At 53.7% G+C, this 21062-nt stretch overlaps 7 protein-coding genes across 7 annotated transcripts; 3 read left to right on the top strand and 4 right to left on the bottom strand.

Moving 5' to 3' along the window:
• Nucleotides 1–802: 802 nt before the first annotated feature.
• Nucleotides 803–1825, top strand: V2A60_005039 (alpha/beta fold hydrolase; the record flags this gene model as incomplete). The annotated part of the gene is made up of 1 exon (XM_083256352.1): nucleotides 803–1825. One exon carries the CDS (start codon nucleotides 803–805, stop codon nucleotides 1823–1825), a length of 1023 nt encoding a protein of 340 aa, XP_083112478.1.
• A 1159-nt stretch (nucleotides 1826–2984) lies between these two features.
• Nucleotides 2985–7159, top strand: V2A60_005038 (aminophospholipid-translocating P4-type ATPase DRS2; the record flags this gene model as incomplete). The annotated part of the gene is made up of 2 exons (XM_083256351.1): nucleotides 2985–6901; nucleotides 6985–7159. The coding sequence occupies 2 exons, from the start codon at nucleotides 2985–2987 to the stop codon at nucleotides 7157–7159; spliced, it is 4092 nt and encodes a 1363-aa protein (XP_083112477.1).
• Nucleotides 7160–8341: 1182 nt separating this feature from the next.
• Nucleotides 8342–9197, bottom strand: V2A60_005037 (uncharacterized protein; the record flags this gene model as incomplete). The annotated part of the gene is made up of 3 exons (XM_083256350.1): nucleotides 8342–8810; nucleotides 8880–8939; nucleotides 9013–9197. 3 exons carry the CDS (start codon nucleotides 9195–9197, stop codon nucleotides 8342–8344), a joined length of 714 nt encoding a protein of 237 aa, XP_083112476.1.
• A 6684-nt stretch (nucleotides 9198–15881) lies between these two features.
• V2A60_005036 (uncharacterized protein) lies at nucleotides 15882–16601 on the bottom strand (the record flags this gene model as incomplete). The annotated part of the gene is made up of 1 exon (XM_083256349.1): nucleotides 15882–16601. The coding sequence occupies one exon, from the start codon at nucleotides 16599–16601 to the stop codon at nucleotides 15882–15884; it is 720 nt and encodes a 239-aa protein (XP_083112475.1).
• Nucleotides 16602–17076: 475 nt separating this feature from the next.
• V2A60_005035 (uncharacterized protein) lies at nucleotides 17077–18516 on the bottom strand (the record flags this gene model as incomplete). The annotated part of the gene is made up of 1 exon (XM_083256348.1): nucleotides 17077–18516. One exon carries the CDS (start codon nucleotides 18514–18516, stop codon nucleotides 17077–17079), a length of 1440 nt encoding a protein of 479 aa, XP_083112474.1.
• Nucleotides 18517–19048: 532 nt separating this feature from the next.
• V2A60_005034 (SYF2 splicing factor-domain-containing protein) lies at nucleotides 19049–19948 on the top strand (the record flags this gene model as incomplete). Its single annotated transcript, XM_083256347.1, has 1 exon — nucleotides 19049–19948. One exon carries the CDS (start codon nucleotides 19049–19051, stop codon nucleotides 19946–19948), a length of 900 nt encoding a protein of 299 aa, XP_083112473.1.
• A 120-nt stretch (nucleotides 19949–20068) lies between these two features.
• Nucleotides 20069–20994, bottom strand: V2A60_005033 (ubiquinone biosynthesis protein COQ11; the record flags this gene model as incomplete). Its single annotated transcript, XM_083256346.1, has 2 exons — nucleotides 20069–20834; nucleotides 20888–20994. 2 exons carry the CDS (start codon nucleotides 20992–20994, stop codon nucleotides 20069–20071), a joined length of 873 nt encoding a protein of 290 aa, XP_083112472.1.
• Nucleotides 20995–21062: the final 68 nt, after the last annotated feature.

The raw sequence follows: 21062 nt of genomic DNA, 5'->3' as shown, positions 1-21062 counted from the left end.
AAGCTACTTCATCTGGTAGAACGAAAAGGAACCAGAAAAAAACAGAGGAAAATGACTAGTACAATATTTGATTTACGTGAAACTGGCTTCCGGTCCCGGCTCTGAGAGAGCTTCCAGCCCTCGCGGGGATCGGGGTTACTGGAAAACCAGGCCCATGAATCCCAGAGTAAATAGAGTGAATCTGCTTTCAAATCCCTTTCTAGTCGATCGACTTTCTATAGACATTGCATTCTTCTTTTTTCCTTCCAATGTTCTCATCTTTCTTGTTCCCTCGATAGCTGGAGCTGGGTAAGGGCCAAGACAGCGTCTTGATAAAGTTTTATGGGCCGTTGATGGTTCAGTTATTAGGGGTCCGTCCGTCGTGTGCGCAGACGTCATTGTTGTACGGCTTTTGGCAAACCAAACATATAAACCCGTGCATGGATCGGACAATTTCCAGCTAGCAAGTGAACAGGGAAGGGCGTTGCCGTCACAAAAGTACGGAGTACTGAGTAGCATAATCGGGATTATTTGCCGAGGCCCAGTTTGTCAGTATACAAGGGGCCAGGAAGACGGTACCCAACTCAAAAGTCCGATTCCTGTCTTGCACTAAAAGCTCATACACCCCGCCCTACCCATTGAGTTACATCTATTGCGGGCGACCGAGCATTAGCAGATGCTACTTATAAGTCGGATTTTTATTAGTTCTCTCTCTACGGAGTACTTGGTAGTTATATATACCGGCGCTTGACAGCACTCGGTTTCCACCTCTGTTCATCCCATCATCCTGTATCCCATTTGACTCGCGACAAACGCCGCCAACATGGACACGAGCAAGCTCAAGCCCAACGACCCGAGGGTCACAAGCCATTACGAGACCATCCGCGGCAAAAAGTACCACTACATTGTCGGCGAGCCGCAGGGCGCCAAGGTCGGCACCATGCTTCTGGTGCACGGCTTCCCGGATATGGGGTTCGGCTGGCGCGCCCAGGTCCCGTACTTTATGTCTCGCGGCTACCAGGTCATCGTGCCCGACAACATCGGCTACGCCCGGACCGAGGCCCCGGAAGACCTGAGCCACTATACCTTCAAGAGCACCACGGCGGACCTGGCCGAGCTCGCGCGCAAGTACGTCGGGCAGGACGGCCAGATCGTGCTGGGCGGCCACGACTGGGGCGGCCTGGTCGCCTGGCGCATGGTGGACCGGTACCCGGAGCTGGTGCAGCGGGCCTTTGTGGTGTGCACGCCGTACATGAAGGCCGGCGCGCAGTACACGCCGCTCGAGGACCTGATCAAGGCGGGCATCCTGACCAACTTCAAGTACCAGCTGCAGTTTGGCGGGCCCGACGTCGAGGCCAAGATCCAGGGCCGCGACAGCCTCCGCAAGCTGCTCAACGCCATGTACGGCGGCCAGGGCCCCGACGGCGAGGTGGGCATGCGCGTGAGCCAGGGCGTCGTCTTTGAGAACCTCGACCGCCTCGGCCCCTCGCCGCTGCTGTCCGCCGAGGAGCTCGACTTCTACGCCGACGAGTACGCGCGCCAGGCGGCCCCCGAGATGCGCGGGCCGCTCAACTGGTACCGCACGCGCCGCCTCAACTTCGAGGCCGACCAGGAGCTGGCGGCCCGGGGGCCGAGCAAGGTGGCCGTGCCGTCGCTCTTCATCGCCGCGAGCAGGGACGCGGCGCTGCCGCCCGCCCTGGCCCAGTCCATGGACGACCAGTTTGAGGACCTCACCAAGGCCGAGGTCGACGCGAGCCACTGGGCGCTGGTCGAGAAGGCGGACGAGGTCAACAGCATCGTGAGCGAGTGGCTGGACAAGAAGACGCCGTCCAAGGCATCGCTCTAAGGGGATCTGGAGGCGCTTTGGCTGTGCAACAGATTTCCTGGAAGAAATGGGTGGATATTTAATGATAATCAACGAACAAGTAAACAAATTGAACAAATAATAGTCTGCACTATTACATTTGCTGCAGTGGTGGTCCCATTTATATCATCTTTGCGCGTGTTCCACGGTATGCGGCTATAATGCAACAAGACGACTGGATAACCAGCACATGACGAACGTCATGGTAAGCGATGGGCAAATGATACCGTGGTCCCCTTTGCTGTATTTGTTTAGCACACCCGCTGGCTGGACTGGAATGCTACTCGCATGTTTCACCAGGCGGTTAATATCCCGTCAACGGCCAAGTAGGAAAGCCACAGGCGGGAACGTGGCGAAATGGTGTGGCTCAGCGGCCGCCAGCGCCTCCTGCAAAATAGCCCCTGGCCAACCCGCCCCCTGCGTCAGTGCCGTAGAAGAGGGCCTGTAGTATGTACTCATCATCCCAAGTCCCCCTAACTAAAATGCTGCGTTGGACGTGAATCGGGCAAGGCAATAAAAAAAAAAGAACTGCTTACCTGCCTACCTACTTGACAACGATTGAGCTAGAGCTAGGCCAGCCAACCCCCTTCCAAGTGTGGCTGGAGCAAGCGTTACCTACCAACCTATGCAGACGCGGCGGTTCTGCCGGGCTCGCCCAATTTTAGACTGTTTGACAACTGGCACAAAAAGAAAGAAAAAGAAAAAAGTTCTTTGTTCTCAAGTCTGATACCAAACAGAGTCTCCTCGCTCATTCAGCCAGGCCCCAGCTCTGAGCAATCATCGCATACAAAACCACACTACTGCTGGCAGCCAGCTTGCCAGCCAGCCTGCCAGCCAGCCAGCCAGCCATACTGGGCTAGCCGCAAGCTCACGCAACCAAGGAGGCTGTGCTTCCTAGCAGCTTCAACGTCGCAGGTTGACGATCCATTCCCGCGACCCAACGCCCGTCCGCCCGTCCGTCTGCCTCATCCCATCGACTCCTCGCCTTCGCCATTCCGCCGCGCGACGGGGAAAAAAACCTAGAAACCTGCTCTCCTACACACGAAGCTTTGCCCACACTTCCCCGCCAGTCCCGCGTTGATATTCGCATGAGCTCCGTGTCCCGCGCCCAGAGCTCACCACACCCGCGCTGCCCCCCAGCATGGCTGGACGACCTCCTCGAGGTCCCCATGGTGGCTCGTCGCACAATGGCGACGACCTGCTGCTGGACCTCGACAACGAACAGCCCGTCTACAGCCAGGGCCAGCGGTCTGCGCTAAACGACGACGATCTCCTGAGAAACTACAACCAGGCCCAAGGGGCCCCCAGCCGCCCCTCCGTGTCCTATGACGACTTCGTGGGCGCATCCGGCACGCACAGCTCTCCGAACCGCCCGCCCGGTGCTGGCACTGGACAGCAACACCCCTCCTCCTCCTCCTCCCGCCTCGACGCCAGCGGCCCCTACATGAGCCGGCAGTACAGCCAGACGTCCGAGCTGGGCAACTACCAGCGCTATGCCGACGACCTGGACGACTATCCCTCCGACCGCGCATCTTACTACCAAAATGACGGGTCCTCGACTCTGGGCGGCCCCTCTGCCGCCGCCAGGCAAAATGCGCGCAATCGCAACAGCGTCCTGAGCCTTGGCGGGGGCTTTCTTGGGCGCTTCCGAAATAGAATGGGCCGTGGTCAAGGCTATTCCGAGATGGATCTGCCACTGACCGAGGGGGGCCACGACAGAGCTGACGGTGCGTCCCCTTCCCAGCAAAAACAAGCTGGCGGCGGCGGCGGCGGCTTCGATCTAGGAAACTTCAAATTCGGCTTCGGCTCCCGCAAACCAGATCCTTCAACCCTAGGCCCTAGAATCATCTATCTCAACAACCCTCCCGCAAACGCCGAGACCAAGTACGTGGACAACCACATCTCTACGGCCAAGTACAACTTTGCCACCTTTCTGCCAAAGTTTCTCTTTGAGCAATTCTCCAAAGTCGCCAACGTCTTCTTCTTATTCACGGCGGCGCTACAACAAATCCCAGGTCTTTCGCCCACGAATCGATACACGACCATTGCCCCACTGCTTATTGTGCTGCTGATTTCTGCTGGTAAAGAATTAGTGGAAGACTACCGAAGAAAACAGGCCGATAACGCGCTCAACACCTCGAAAGCGCAGGTGCTCCGAGGCTCCAGCTTCACGGAAACGAAATGGATCAACGTGGCCGTCGGTGACGTCGTTCGAGTCGAATCGGAGGAGCCCTTTCCCGCGGATCTGGTTCTCTTGGCCAGTTCAGAACCTGAGGGTCTCTGCTACATTGAAACAGCAAACCTTGATGGCGAAACCAATCTCAAAATCAAGCAGGCACTTCCAGAGACCTCAACCATGGTCTCCCCCAGCGAGCTGAGCCGTCTGACAGGTCGTATCAAGTCTGAACAACCAAACAGCAGTCTTTATACCTACGAGGCCACTCTAACTATGCAATCGGGGGGCGGCGAGCGTGAGCTTGCCTTGAACCCGGAGCAACTTGTCCTTCGTGGTGCTACCTTGAGAAATACTCCTTGGATTCACGGTGTTGTCGTGTTTACGGGCCACGAAACGAAGCTGATGCGCAATGCGACAGCTGCACCCATCAAGCGAACCAAGGTTGAGAGACAGGTCAACTCGCTTGTACTTATTCTGGTTGGCATGCTTCTCGTCCTCAGCGCTGCTTGTACGGTTGGTGACTTGGTGACGCGCCAAGTCAGCGGCGATCACTACGGCTACCTTTATCTGGACAAGATCTCCGGTGTTGGAATCGCTCTCAAGACATTCTTCAAAGACATGGTTACATACTGGGTCCTCTTCTCTGCCCTCGTTCCCATCTCTCTGTTTGTCACTGTCGAACTGGTAAAATATTGGCACGCCATCCTCATCAATGATGACCTCGACATGTACTACGACAAGACGGATACCCCTGCGACTTGTCGAACGTCTAGCTTGGTCGAGGAGTTGGGCATGGTTGAATATGTATTTTCCGACAAGACTGGCACTCTGACTTGCAACATGATGGAGTTCAAGCAGTGCTCTATTGGTGGCATCATGTACTCAGATGATGTTCCCGAGGACCGACGGGCCACCTCTGCGGATGACATTGAGACTGGAATCCATGACTTCAAGCGTCTAAGATCCAATCTGGCAGAGGGCCACTATACCGCAGAGGCAATCGACCACTTCCTTGCGCTCCTGGCCACTTGCCACACCGTTATTCCAGAGGTGGACGAAAAGGGCAGAATCAAGTACCAAGCAGCTTCTCCCGACGAAGGCGCGCTGGTCGACGGCGCAAAGACCCTTGGGTACACATTCTTTGCTCGTAAGCCCAAGGCGGTTATCATTGAAGTTGGCGGGCAGGAGCTAGAGTATGAGCTTCTGGCCGTCTGCGAGTTCAACTCTACCCGTAAAAGAATGTCGGCAATTTACCGCTGCCCCGACGGAAAAATTCGCTGCTACTGTAAGGGTGCTGATACGGTCATTCTGGAACGTCTACACGACCAGAACACGCATGTGGATGCCACCTTGCGTCACCTGGAGGAATATGCCTCTGAAGGTCTGCGAACGCTGTGCTTGGCCATGCGAGAGATTCCGGAACAGGAATTCCAAGAGTGGCATCGCATCTTCGAGACAGCCGCCACGACTGTCGGCGGTAACCGTGCCGACGAGCTGGACAAGGCCGCAGAGATTATCGAGCATGACTTTACCCTGCTCGGCGCGACTGCTATTGAGGATCGTCTCCAGGACGGTGTTCCTGAGACCATCCACACGCTCCAAGAGGCCAACATTAAAGTCTGGGTTCTCACTGGCGATCGGCAAGAAACAGCCATCAACATTGGCATGAGTTGCAAGCTTCTCAGCGAAGACATGATGCTCCTAATTGTTAATGAAGAGACTGCTGAAGCAACCCGGGACAACCTCCAGAAGAAGCTCGACGCCATCCGCACACAAGGCGACGGTACCATCGAGATGGAGACGCTGGCTCTCGTGATTGACGGCAAGTCGCTGACATTTGCCCTCGAGAAGGACCTGGAGCAGCTGTTCCTCAAACTCGCCATCATGTGCAAGGCGGTGATTTGCTGCCGCGTCTCTCCGCTGCAAAAAGCCCTGGTCGTCAAGCTTGTCAAGAAGTACCAGCGAAGTTCCATCCTCCTCGCCATCGGCGACGGGGCCAACGACGTGTCCATGATCCAGGCTGCGCACATCGGCGTAGGCATCAGCGGTGTCGAGGGCCTGCAGGCGGCGCGCAGCGCCGATGTGGCCATCGGGCAGTTCCGCTATCTCCGCAAGCTGCTCCTGGTGCACGGCGCGTGGAGCTACCAGCGCATCAGCAAGACCATTCTGTTTTCCTTTTACAAGAATATCGCTCTGTATCTGACTCAGTTCTGGTATGCCTTTCAAAACGTCTTCTCCGGGCAGGTCATCTACGAGTCGTGGACCCTGTCCTTTTACAACGTCTTCTACACCGTGTTCCCGCCGCTGGCGATTGGCATCCTGGACCAGTTCATCTCGGCGCGGCTGCTCGACCGGTACCCGCAGCTGTACACCATGGGCCAGCAGAACCTGTCCTTCAAGATCAAGGTCTTTTGGCAGTGGATCGCCAACGCCGTGTACCACTCCATCGTGCTGTACGTCTTCGCCGAGCTCATATGGTACGGCGACCTGGTCCAGGGCGACGGCAAGACGGCCGGCCACTGGGTCTGGGGCACGGCGCTTTACGGCGCCGTCCTGCTCACCGTCCTCGGCAAGGCCGCCCTCGTCACCAACAACTGGACAAAGTACCACGTCATGGCCATCCCCGGCAGCATGGCCGTCTGGTACGTCTTCATCGCCGCCTACGGCACTGTCGCGCCAATGATCCCTATCTCGGCCGAGTATCACGGCGTTGTCCCGCGTCTCTACTCTAGCCCTATCTTCTGGCTGCAAACGATTGCGCTCGCCAGCCTCTGCCTGCTCCGCGACTTTGCCTGGAAGTACGCCAAGCGCATGTACCGCCCCCAGACGTACCACCACATCCAAGAGATTCAAAAGTATAACATTCAAGATTACCGACCTAGGTTAGTCTCCCCCGCCTGCCCGTTTTCGTTTCCAATCTTCCGCCTGGTGATATTTTCTCTTACTAACCATCGTTGGCGAATAGAATGGAGCAATTCCAAAAGGCCATTCGCAAGGTCCGCCAAGTGCAGCGTATGCGGAAGCAGCGCGGCTACGCCTTCTCCCAGGCCGATGAGAGCCAGACCCGTGTGCTGCAGGCTTACGATACCACCAAGAACCGTGGACGGTATGGTGAAATGGCTAGCTCGCGCCCGCAATAGCAGCATGTCCTGTGAGCCTTGCTTGGTCTGTGTTTGTCGGCGAGGGAGAGGGGGGGAGGTGGAATGCAGAATGACAGAATATGCATTTGTTGTAGTACTTAATTGTTTCAAAAAAAATTGAAACAAGAGCTTTTTTTCCTTCTCCAAACAAAGCCTTGTTTTGGTCCTTTTTCTTCTTTTTTTTTTCTTCACATTTTCTTGCTAGGGGAGCATGGGATACTTAAAAAGAGGAGGATGCTGGCTCGGAACGGCGGCGAGCTCCCTTTTCGTTGTTTGTTTCTTCGTTCTTTGGCTTTTCGTGTTTTTTTTTTCCATATATGGCATCTTCTGCGAGTTGACTTCAAGTACCCTTGCTCTTCTCTGTACTGATGTCGTGTATCTTCCATCAGTACGCATCTTTTCTTCTTGCCTTTGCATTTGCATAAGATTCCGATGAGTATATACATTAACAACCTACGTGTCCTAAAATTGAGTACTCGTCGTCTCCTCCTATCATTGTTAGAGCCCCTGATCTTGGGTGTCACATGGAAACCGAATACAGCATTGTAATTTTGGTTCCAGCAACGTTGAATCATGTTGTTGAACTATCTGATGCTGTGCCGAAAGCGAATTTGTATCATCGATGTAGAGAGAACGACTGAAGATCACATGCCGTCCTTGTTCCCTTGAAACTACCAAAAACGCCCCGACTCTAAAGTCTTTGCCCTCAAAAATGCCATTCAAGAAGCCAAGAAAGAGTACACGAGACCACCACGCTACCTCCGTGCAATGCATCAACAAGGTTGGTGTCTCAGTTTTCAACTAAATCATGGATAATGTAATAACAAACGCCTTCTTTTTTTTGATGTAACACTCCGACATTTTCCCGGTTTTCTTTGCTGTAGTTTTCGTCCCAGTGTCCCCATTGTCTGTTCATTATACCTCTCCAAGAACCAAGAAAATGAAAACGAATATCAACTCCGCGAGAAACGCCCCTCCCAAAGAAGAAGACAAAAGAAAAGGTTCGAAATATGTTCGTTGAATGCTTTCGTAAAATGCGTCAAGATCCGAATATATGGAATATGTTGAGATGAGAAGTTTTAAAAAAAATCCTTTGCCAATGCTGTCCAGATCGTCCGCTGCCACTGGTTGAAACGACCACCTTTTTGTTTCGAAGCCACAAGTTGAGGTTTGGCCTCATGCTCATCTGCCGATTATAGGAGTAACGAGCTCGCTGCTCTTGGGACGGGATGACCTTGATGGAAGTGGGCGGTCGGTCGAGGCGTGGTAAGTATAACTCGCTTCCATGCTTAGCATGTGCTGGCGGGCATACGACGAGCTAGGGCTCGTGGCAGTGTTTTTCCCAAAAGGCCAAAATCCGCCCGCGCTGCCGGTTGGCGACGGTGGGCTGGGCGGGTGGATCGCCGTCAGCGAACGGAGTGCGGAGAGGGCGGACTCCGGCTTGGAACCGTAATATGTGCCGGGAGTCGCGGGAGGTGACGTCGCCAGAAGCATGGAGTTAGGTCTCGACGGCGAGGCCTGCGGAATGATGTCCTTTGGTTCGGTATCAGAAGCATAGTATGATTGACGACGGGCTAGGCTGTAGTCGTTGGCAGCGCTGTAAGAGCTGTAGGAGGCGGAGTACGACGAGGATTGATCGGATCGCCGGCAGCTGAATTCAGCACGTTAGTACGTGAAAATATGACATAAATAAGTGTGCTTTGGCATCGGAAGTAATTACTTTTCAGAGCAGTACAGAAAGTTGTCACTGGCAGGGAGGAATTGCTTCTCGCAAGACATGCTGAAGAGATCGTGTTAGCGGGGCATGTGGTGGAGAGGTGCAGCATCTTGGCACTGGCGACAGAAAAACGTACCAGAATTGCGGAAAACTCTCATCCTCTGATGATGATTCGTATCGAGAAGACCTCGAAGAGCGGTGTATCGTAGTGGGAGTGTATCGGCGCGAGATGGTAGGGCGAACCTGCCTGGAGGAGTCGGATTTGCGGGTGTCGGCACCACTGTGGCCGTGGCCCGACTTGCGTCTCTGGTGGTGCGGCATGGCTGTGTACGGTGGCAGGAGAGGGCTTTGTTTCGTGTAAGAAGGAAAAGAAAGAGCTGCAAAGAAGTTCAAAGGGCGAGCCCCAATTGCAACAACTTGCGTGAACAGATATGGACGGGGTCAGGACCAGCCAGATAGGCGGCCAAACGCGTTTGTTGAGAGGTGCAGCACGTCACCGCCAAGGAGCCGAGTCTAAAGGCGGCGCAGGGCGAGGAGATCGGGCAATAGCAGAGCAGATTGGGCCGTAGTACAGGAACCAGACCACTAATCGGATGATGTCGACGGTTGGGCGCGCAATTGTTATGCGGGCTGCCTGCGGATTGGAGAAGTGCGAGAGGAGTTGCAAGGTGATGAAAAGAGAACAATGGCAGAAGGCCCGGCTTTATTACCGATGTGACTCTTTTTGTTCTTGACTGTCGCAATGCGACCGCAGCTCGGTGCTCCGCTTGGTCCGTACACTGACGGAGCGCAGAAGTGGACCGGAGATCGGTAGTCAGCGCACAGAGCCAGGTCCCAAGTCAGTCGAGAAGTTAAAAGTGCGTGAGCAAGTGACTAATCTTGCTCGTGGCCAAGTCGTGGTGGATCTGGCTCCGAATCGGCGGGATAGAGGGCAAACAAGCAGGGCTGGGGTGTCTCTCAAGGCAGTTTCGTAATAATTGAGAGCGAGATTGCCGTGTGGGATGGCGAGGGAAGGGGCGGGTATTAAGAAAAAGAAACCGACAGCGTAACGAGTCTTTTCAGCTTGGTGTTGGGCAGGGGTGTCGTGTCTATTGTATAGGTTTTTAAGGCTTCCCTCGAACAAATTTTCTTGCACCTGCTGCCCTTTTTACTTTAGCCAGCAGCGAAACAAGAGACGCACGCCCCCTTGACCTTGCGCAGGCCTGACGTGTGACTCGACCCGGTGTCGTGATTGACTGGACGACTGTGCAAATCGGCTGCAAGTGGGGACCTGCTGCGCCTGCAAAGGGCATCAAAAAGCGTTGTGTTTTTCTTGCTCAAGACGCCCCTTAGAGTTGGGTGGGACGTAGCGGACCGAAGGCGTTCTTGGTGAGTTCCTTGGTGCCGCAACCGGGCGGTTCTCTGTGGCCTTGCTTGACAGCTTTGACAGCCTGCGAGACAGGTTTGACAAGCACACCTTCAGCAGTTATGCCAATAACTGCGACACGCCCACACGCCCACACGCCCTGCCTTTGACCTTCGAACCAACTATTAATAAAGTGGATTGCACCCTGGTGGTGAGTCGTGACTATCCAGTGACGGGTACGGATAGTTGTGCGCTGCTGGTGCCACTGCGGCGCTTGCGTGTCCGAGCTGCCAGCCCACAAGGTCCGTATGTGTTCGTCCTGGACAACCTGGATAGTTATTCGCCAGCACGGCAGTAACCTCTGTGTCCGTCCTGTTTATTATTGACGCCTGGTGGGGCAGGAGAGCCACGGCGTGATACCTCTGGTCCGTCTCGGCCAAGGGTGTCGTCTTTCGAGCTTGGCCGACCGAGCTGGTCTGGTATGTATGGCACTCAAGGGCCAAACTAATATATGGCGTGTACTCCGTACCGTTAGATTGGCTTAATTAAATAGGTGAGAGCAGTCTTTGATTCGGGGTGTGTTTCTTTGCCCGCTCACAGCAAGGAATCGGCTGCAGGCTCTATATTTTCCTCCCCGCACCACTAAAACGTGTCTCGTAGTAGCGGTGGGGTTTTGGACGGTCGCAATGGTGGTGTAAGCCCTCAGCCCTCAAACGAGGAAGCTAGTTGGACCTGTGCCTGGGCAGTTACTGATGAAACTCTGGCAGTTATGAAAGAGGGAGCCTCTCCAGAGACGATGATCTGGCTGATGCAAGACGCGGGGGTATGATGTGCTGCGCTTCCGGCTGGCCAAATTCCGGGCCTGGGTTGCGTGAGCAACGGATAGCAGTGCGCTCTGCCCTGACGGAGCTAGTGAAGCCAGGAAACCAGTCAGCTGGACTCTGGCACGGGAAATATACGACCAAAATTGTCACAACGAATGCCGATGGCGACGTAGGATCATGAGAATGTCTGTGCAAGCACAGAATTGAGGGGTGTTTGATGCCCAGTTGTCAGTTGCCAGCTGCCAGCCAGGTGCCCAGTAAGCACGCGGGTGACGACATAAAACGAAATATGATAGGTAGGAAAGACCAATGAATGACCCAGGCAGGGATGATTGAAGGGAAGAAAATGATTCCTCTCATGCAAAAAGGACAAATTATGTTGACAGTTGATGTTATCAATGGGGTTGCCGATGCTGATACTGTATCTAACTTCTACGTAGGGTCTGATGCCCAATGCATCCATTCTGCCACCTAATCCTAAAGCAAAACATACACCGTTTGCTGCGACATGTGCTTCAAAGACAACCCGATATCGATGACCTCGGTCGCCATTCTCGATCTTTGTGTTTATCTAACCCGGTTGTACTGCGACCAGCCACGCGACATGCTCCGACCTCACGCCGACCATGATAAGCGCGCATCACAGCGACGTTATCTACCCTAGTATCGCTATCGGGATAAGCCATGGTGCTCCGAGAGGTTCGTCCGCTTTTACCACTTAGATATCACCACATCGAGAGGCCCTGACTCCCAGGCCATGATACGATTCTTTCCGCTGGATTTCGGTCGCGATGTTTACTCCCCACGCCAACCCCTGACAACAAGTTTTGACCCAACGGCAGTGCTATGAAACCATGGACTGGATACATACATAGGCTAGCGAGTTACCATCTGCTGCGACAGACTCTCAGGTTGCAACCCTGCCCATGTCCCCGATGTATGCCGCGTTTGCACGCTGTGCTTGCCATCCACCATCCTCTACTTAGGTAGCGCCCTAATGCAGCCAGGGTTCAAGCGGGAGTGTGGTGGCATGGCTACGCCGTTTCGAGTAAGCCGGTGGAAGCGAGGGAGCAGCTTCGCCTCCATCATGCTCGGACATTACCTTCAATGGCCTTACCAATTATCGGCACGCGCCAAGAGCTGTCCTTGCGATACCCCTTCGGACAGTCTCACAGTACTTGACATCTCAAGACGGTATGCTGAATGCAGTGGCAGCTCATGAATCAGGCACTGGATTACTTTCTAGCTAGAGGAGTCGGCAGGCTGTAACGGACATCATGCCAATAATTCAGCGTTGTGCCAAGTCCTCCGAGCCAAGTAAGTACAGCGGGCTTCCGTCGGGATACTCATAAAAAGGGCTGGCTCAAGTGCAAGACTAGCGGGGGATCCGCATGTGTGATTGACCAGCAATGAACCCCCGCATCTGAATTCAAGCCAGGTGTGAACTGCAAGCCCAGGTGACACTGGCTGAAAGGAGGCAAGATGGACCAAGAGAGCGCAGGAATGTCCGCCCACGGCCGTCGCTCGAGCTAGCTGCCGCACGGCGCTTCTCTGACGGTGAGGTCAACACCCAAGTTTCCAGCCCCTCGGCTCGGGCACTGTTTGGCACACCGTCTCAGCCTCCGACGCCCGTGACAGCGAAAAGTATCAATGCCGGTTTTTAAAAGGGGTCCAACGGAGAAACCCCCAATATCAGAGTTGCGCCTGTGACAACTCGTGCTAGACTCTTGCGTTATTCCTGGATCGATGGCGAGAAAACGTCGCCTTTGTGGAGAACCGATCGCGTTATTGGAGGCAGTTGAGAGCACAATAGTGTCATTACCCAGATAAGTGGTGTACCAGTAAATCGGGGGCATATTCTTAGCTAACGGCCCGCAGCTGATGCTGCCACACGTCACAGTATGCGCCGCAATGTGCCTACAAGGGATCCGACCCTTTCTCGTTGATGCGAGGTTCTGCATTGGCATTGTTCCATACTTATTAGCTGAATACTTGCTCTCGGTACGGAGCACATGGTGCTAGATCGCCAGCCTGACACACAATTTGGCCTCTCTATCCAGGTCGCCAGAAATATTGTCTATTCAGTACTAACTAGCTCGGGGCAACACGCATAACCATTGCCACCCAAGACCAAACTTGCACTCCACAAGGTGGAACTCAATGCTCATCCATTAGCTGAACCGTCCAGTATCAACAGTGGCTCGGCCGTTATTTTTTGTTTTTTGTTTTTTTTTCTCAATGTACAGTTGCTGTCGGACCTGCTGACGGAAGACATGCACGACATCGGTGCTGATCCTCAACGCACGAAGGAAGGCGGGAAAGGCATTCGACCATCCGACTAGCCAAATTCTTACAAGGCAAGACTCACAACTATGGGGACAATTCCTTCTACAATACGCCGAAGAGCTAATGTCAATAAGCTCAGAGAGTCTGACTGAGCCTTACGCTGACCTAATTGGTGACGGGCGCCATCGAAAATATCTGAACGGCGAGCGAGGGACGCGGAACGGCGCTGGCGAATAGTGGCCAATACCACAGCGTCCCAGGGTATCTTTGCACGGCATTACCAGTATCACGTTGTCTGCGGAAACACAAGACACCCGATTTCCGCAGACAGATGGGGACAAATGGAACACCACTATTCGAATGATCCCCGTTTCGGGATCGTGCTTGTTGCCCCGTGCAAGATCCCAAGTAGCACAGGCGTCTGAAAAATTTTAACAAGGCGAACTTTTTTACAGCCCGTCTGTTTCCTTGCGCCGCCAACCCTCACCTGAGGCCGGCACTCCCCGCCCACAGGGCGATTGTGTGGGAACGGGGGGTGTAGTACAATGGCCAGTCTACGATGCACGTTGTCGCCCACGATTGCTCCCTCGAGCCCACAGTGGGTAGGCATGAAATCGAGAATCGCTACTAATAAGACTCATGACGCGTGAAGACGAAAAAATTTTCCCCAGCGCACGAATCGCTCGCAATGCAGGCCACATGCCAAAATTGACAAAAATGCAACTTTGTCGTGGATGCCAAGCGTCAAATACCGTTGCTATGCCCAACCCAGCCCGTTGCCGACCAGCACCACTTCAGTTTTCTCAGAAGCCTCGGTACCGCTTCTCGCGAAAGCTCAGTAGTGTCCCTGGTGATGAAAGGGCGGGAGACAAAACCCTATCAGTATGTTAACTACGTAACAGCTAGGGTATAGTATCGTATTCGGCTAAGCTTTGGGGTTTTCTGTTCACCCGGGAACTGTGCAACTATGCTATCACCAAAAGACTGCACTCTAGTTTTAATCTCGTCGCTGGTACATAGTTCGGGCATAGCAGGCACAGTGATGCTTTGTAGCTGCGTCCAAGCCGCCCGCTCAGGGCCGCACGACCACAAGGACCATGGAAACGTCGATGAACCGTCCGCAATGGTGTCATCTAACTCTGAAACAATACGCCTTTGCGTGCAGGCAGTCAAAACTGGAAATAGTCTCAACTGTAAGTAGGGCTGCAACTCGATGTGGCATGTTGGCATGGTACCTTGACTCAATGATGCTTGTTGACTTGTCATGGTAGCTTTGGCTACATGCGCCCATTAGCTTACTCTACTTGTTTCTCTTGTGTCACCTGCTACGTGTGAGGTGGTTAGAATGACAGGTTCAGGGTAGGAGCTTTCGAGCGCGCGCCAGACTGGCGAAGTCGTCGTACATGGGCCTGCAGTTCTTAGTCGAGACGATTTCACTAGCTTAGGAATAAAAGGCTCGGCCAAAATTACGCAAGCAAATTCGTAAACGTGTAGTCGTAGGCACCAGGGCGAAGTCCAGTCAATTAGGCCGTCGAAGACCCTCTACTAATGTAGCGCCCGGATCTGCGGCCGACTGAACCGATCTGCGCCGGCCATGTTGATGGAGCGTGCCATTATACGGGCTTATACCGAGTCAGCCAACGCGATTTATTTTAATACTTTATTGAGATGTGCAGTGACTGGATCTGGGTGGTCTTGGTTCTAGAACTGATCGAACTGCAACTCGAAGTGTCCCTGTGTTGGCTGACTGGACGTATCTTGATGCGAATATCTCAACGTTTCAAGTATAGTTCAACCTCGCCACTTGTCCAAACGCAAAGCAGGCAGGAGTCTAGTGACTAAATTTATGACACGACTATTTGCCATGTTTATAACCCACTAGAACATTATGCGACATTGACGATTGTTCTCCATGTGAGCATTGTCCGACACGGCTATGCTCGTAGAATGGATAATCGTCAAGCTGATGCAGAATAGTGGCGCTCACGCTCATTGGTTTCGCGTTTCTCGTGATGGATGGGGCGTTGAAATAGCAAAGCGATCTCCCATAACGGTGAGGATATACTTTTGTAGATACGAGAATCTAGACTTGCCTACGGAGTAGACTCGGCTTTCTATGCGACATTTCTTGCTTTGCTGCGTCATAACAGTACACAGCCCATGAAACAAAAAGCAGTACAAGTAGAATTAAAATGAGACGAGGATCGAAATGCAAAAGTGCCATGCCCAAAAAAAGACACGCCACCCGAGGAGGCCGACTGGTCAGGGAAAACAGCGCAGCCTAAAGAGCAATATCCCTCATATTCCTGTGGTAGCTCAGCCATAGTAGGAAGGGGTGTGTGCATATGTAACCTTCGCAATGACCCAAACAAAATAAAAAAAAAAGAAAACAATCCGATCGAAAGGGCTCGCGTGCCACATATGTGACTGTACTCTCGGATCTTTGTTCCCGCGTGCGTAGCCTCCCGTGCCGAGCTTTTTCAGGGCAAGACCGACAAAGAAATTGCCTCAGCACAATCACATATCCCGGTGCAGCGGTGGGCGGGTTTTCTAAGACCCGGGAAGCACGACGGGGCCGGCATCGAGGCAGTGCGAGCAAGGCTCGTTCACAATGTAGTCGTCGACGTTGTGCCGCGGTGCGGGCGACGCGCAGAAGACGGTGGCGCCGGACCGTGCCCGCCGCGCGCCGCACTTGTACGGCTCCGTCCGGCAGGTGTGCGCGCACACGGCGTAGAACAGGTACCAGCCACAGGGGCAGCGGCCGGGGTTGGAGGCGCTCGGCGTCCGCACGTCATAGAGGACCGAGCCAATGTCCTCGGGCTGGATGAGGCGGCGCTGGGTGCCGTGGTGGGTGGTAAAGGGTGACGGGGCGGCGCTGCGTCGCCAGTGCCGCTCGCTCGGTGGCTGCTCGCTTGCTTCCTCTACTGTGCCTTCCACGCCAAAGCTCTCCCTCTCCTCTATTTTGGGGTTGAGTGGTTGAGATGGTCCTGCAGCGCTGGAACTTTGGCTGGCAGATGGGTCGTCTTTCACTTTCACATCCTGGCAACTCTGTATCGCTCCAATGGGATTAGTCTGCTGTTCCTCCTGCTCTATTGTCCTCTTGACCGCGTCCTGCGGAGAGTTATTGGACGAGCTTCTACTCGGGAGCTCTTCTGGCGCAGCAGCATCGCAAGTGCCGTTTGTGCGTCGTCGTTTCAGTACTGGTGCAGGCTGGTCACCAATGTCGCTGACCGCTTCGCCCGCCTCTTTGCGTTTGGCTGCCGGAGACATCCGTGACCTCGTCGGGATGGGAACATGGAAAGGATTTAACTTGTCTTAAAAAGTTTGCCTTGCACGCGAAAGTGATAGTTTTGAGACAAAAGTGCAGATGCTGAAAAGGGTCTCGGCGCGTCATTCACGCCGGGTAGGTAGCACAAGGCAGCCAAAAAGGCGGCCTTGCCATCGGGCCCTGTACGAAGCGCCCGCAAAGTCGATTTCATTAGTAGATAAGGTACGGCTTGAGCGCAGCCACTCTAACACAACGTAAACGAAACCAGAAATGGCTCTGATTCTAAGTAAGAAAAGCTGCGGTAAACGACAGCTTTCAAACATCTCTGCAGGATTTTGCTTTTCCGTAACGATAAGTCGCAAGAATGTAGCTATAAAATGGATTTTGTTCAGATACGGTATGATATTTATATCCAATGAAGTGTGCGAATATAGTCTTATGGATGGCTTTTATACAAGGAAGCCAAAAGAACGCCATCTACTCTGCAATGTCATGATAATCCATGCTAACACACTCCTCAATCGATAATGCCTGAACACCTTGAGTCTTTAGCGTCTCATTGTATTTTGGTGTAGCCTTTATTACTCCAATGCAAGCCTCTCGAAGAGCCTCATTGGTAGTCTCTGATTCTTTCAACAAGGTCCGTACAGCTCCCAACTCACCAAGAAGCCTCGCATATGCTTTGCACGCCTGGTCAGCGACGGCCTCAAAGCCCTCGCCCTCCATACTTCTCAGTACAATAGAACGCAGAGATTCAAGAGAGATCTCTTCGTGTTCATTGAGGCCAGTCAAAAGTTGAAGCAGCAATTGGCGGTTGTGCGCAGTCTCCGATTGTGTTGTTAGCACCTTGGTGCAGCTTTGCATGCATGCTGCCGCATCTTCGAAAACCTCGAGGCTCAATTCCCACGAATTGCTCGAGTAGATCCGGCGAATCCATTCAGATAAAACGACGAGCGAACCACTTCGAGAAGATATTCTGAGAGCCAGACCCAGAAGACGGTGATCAGGTCCTAGACCATGCTTGGATAGCCGATCTAACATGCCACCAACTAGCGCCAGGCAGTTTATGAACTGACTTTTGTGTGCCTTTTCCGAGTCTAGTATTTCAATACAGCGTTTCCGAAGTTCTCCAGAGACATTGGCCGAAGCCCCATTTTCCTCGCAAGAGCGGCCAAAGTGTGTCTTTAGGCTCGCAGAGGACCATAGATTATGACGCAGCAGCCGTCGAATGCCGACAATTGACGATTGTGATTTCAAAGCCTCTATAAGTCCAAAACTGTCGAGTAATGGCTGCTTTGTTTTGCTCTTGATACTGTCGGTGTTGTAGCGTCTCAAAAGCATCCATTCTAGAAGTAGGACGTCTGAGGCGCTTACATGGCTCGGAATGCCGTTTTCACGACGCAGAGCGTCGACCAAGCGTGAGCCTTCGAGGGTGTCAAGGCATGGTATATCTGTGGTAGTGGTTTTGTCATTCCTGGATGGCCCGTGGAGCGCGGCAGAAAGGAGATCGTGCGAGCTGAGTCTCCAAATATTGATCGGGTTGGCAGCAATATCTTGCGACCGCTTGCGCAACTCGATCAGCTTATTCTCTAAATCAGCGAGTTTCATTTTGACTTCTTCTCGCTTATGATTGACGCGCCACCTGGCCACTTGCAGCTCCTCGTCCTTGTCGTCAAACGCGCGCACATTGCGAGTTCCCTCCGCGTCGAGGTCCAGCAGCAGGTTAGGCATCTCGAAGAACTGCTCACTGCTTGGGGCCGTATTCGGATCTTGAACAGGCCGCCGCTTGGATATTGTGTAGTAGACATCATTGTTCTTGTCCACCCTGCGCTCAAATGTCTTGAAGCGCTGTTGTGTCGCGACACGATGAGGTCTCGTGCTCGTGGGTCGCAATGCCCGCTGGACGAGAAGGCTCATCGAGGGATGCCACCCGGGGAGGACAGACCCGGAATAGACTTCGTAAATAGCTCGCACGTCGCCAATGCGTTCCAGAAAGCCTCCGTAGAGACTCTATTACCTGATATCAGGATATATTGAGCGTACCTTGCAAACAAAGTTTCGTCTGAACAGTCTGGGGAAAGCGGGACAATCAGTCAGGGCAGGGGCAAGTAGTGCTCCGGCGGGCTCCAACAGGCTCCAGTGAAGGTCCACCCCCATCTTTTGCACATCTAGCGCATCGCTCAGGGCGCTGGGCGCTGTGAGCACGCTAATCAGAGCAGTGGGATTTGCCAGTCATTCTTTTCGGAAGCGCAACCACAGTTTCTCCGATGATTGTTGAAAGTCTGGTGGTGCCATACCAAACCTAGCCTCTGCGCTGTCTACATCTTTGAGCGTATTTGCGACGCATCTACTTCTACCGACAAGCGATTAAATACCGTGCACATCTCGGAGGCTCGTCTTCGCTGTTTTTATCGACTGGAATACGCACGGAGCTTCGATTCCCGCCACAATGTCACCGCCAGCCAAAAAAAGAAGAACCAGAGCGGATGACGCTCGCGAAGCCGCTGCGCCCGACACAACCACAGAGCAACCCGGCGAGAAGGCCCCTACACCAGCCCCGGAGGCTCTTAAAGAGCCCGAACAAACGACATCCGCTACTGATGGCGCTTCAAAGGCGCAAGATCGTATGGCACGCTTTAAGGCGCTACAGGCCCGCGCCAAGAACTCATCCGAAACAAATATGAAGGAAGTCACTCGCGAATCGCAGCGCTTGGCCGAAGACCCAGCCCAGCTCACAGCCCTCCGACGCCGGCACGATATCGCGGCGCACAAGCTGCTCAAGGCGGAAACGGAAGACGCGGGCGAAGACTTTGAGCGAAAGCGAGCATGGGACTGGACGGTGGACGAGAGTGAGAAGTGGGATAAGCGCCTGAAAAAGAAGGCCGCGCACCGCGACAACAACGCCTTCCAAGATTATCAGGCCGAGAGCAACAAAGTATATAAGCGCCAGCTCAAGAACCTCAACGTCGACCTTGACGCGTACACCAAACAGAAGCTCGCCGCCATCGAGAAGGCGGCCGCAGCCGGAAGCCTGGAGATTGTTGAGACGGAGGACGGCGAGATGATTGCCGTCGACAAGGACGGCACATTTTATGCCACGGCCGACTCGACATCGTTCACACAAAACAAACCCGACAAGGCTGCTATCGACAGGCTTGTGGCCGATATCAACAGAGCCGAAGCGCAGAGCTTGAAGAAGAGAAAGGAGCGCCAGGCCAAGAATGGCGACGACGGTGACATCACGTATATCAACGAGAAGAACAAGCAATTCAACCAAAAGCTGGCGCGCTTCTACGACAAGTACACGTCTGATATTCGCGACAGTTTTGAACGCGGCACCATGATTTGAGGACAGACAGAGACACATATTACTGTGGATGAAAGGGTTATGGTGTGGGTTTTATTGTACATTCTTGCTTTAGCGTTTGCATATCGGGTTTTCAGGGAATAGAATTTTGGTCAGATGATATTACAACATTGTTTTCCTCCAGGCCTTGTGTGCCAGCTCCTCCATCTGTGGCGTCTCGATTGGCCCTTTGACTTCCTCATCGGCAAGCGCTTCCACAACAGCTTCGGCAACCATTTCCACCTTGACCGGTTTGGCGCCGGCGGCGCCCATGAATGAATTCAAGTACCCACCAGTGACCTTGTTGAACAGGGCTCCGGCTCCAACCATGGCAGCCAATCCCATAGTCACTTTTCTCGACTCGTCAAACATGAAGGGGGGCCGGAAGAAGACACCCCTCATCTCTGGAAACTCGTTTGCAATGGTGTTTTCGGCCTGTCGCTTAGTGGTAATGTATCGCTGCGGCAGCATGGGAGATCCGCCAGCCGCTGAGATGTAGCAGAAGGCCTTGGTATTGGCGTCTGCGGCGTGGCGCGCCAGGGCGATGGCGCTGTCCCTGTTCATAACCTCGTAGGAGAACTGGTCATTGGGGTTGGGAGGCTTGATGTCTTGGCCGGGCTTCACGTCTAAGGGGTTGATTCCGCGATCCTTTGACGCGGCAAACACCTTTTGAAAACCGGCAATTGGGGACTCGCGACCAGAGACCAGACCCTTGTAGTCAGCTTCGAGCAGGATGCCCATGCTGTGGACGACATAGTCGGCGCCTTGAATGAACGGTGCATATGTCGCCGGCTTGAGGATGTCGCCTCTTTCCCATGTAACTTGATGCGACCAGCTTGGCGCAGTCGCTGATGAAGTCACGTTGTCCCATTTCGGCTGTCCAGAGCGGCTTCAACGTGTGTGAGCAGAAATACATCGGATTGCAAGACTCGCGGTCCGTACCTAATAGAGATAACGTCCCATCCTCTGCCTACAGCATATTTGCATATCCTTGATCCCAAAAAGCCGTTGCCTCCACAAACGACGAGTCTCTTTGCTGCTGTGGCCATTGTGGTATGAGCTGCGAGGTGGTTCTGTCTGGTTCAATTGAGCTTTCGCGCACTCTCAAGCGTGTCCG

This window comes from Cordyceps javanica, chromosome 3, assembly GCF_051103115.1.
Source record: "Cordyceps javanica chromosome 3, complete sequence".
Classification (NCBI taxonomy): domain Eukaryota; kingdom Fungi; phylum Ascomycota; class Sordariomycetes; order Hypocreales; family Cordycipitaceae; genus Cordyceps; species Cordyceps javanica.
Note: the sequence above shows the minus strand (reverse complement) of the source record. Positions and strands in the feature narration are given on the sequence as shown.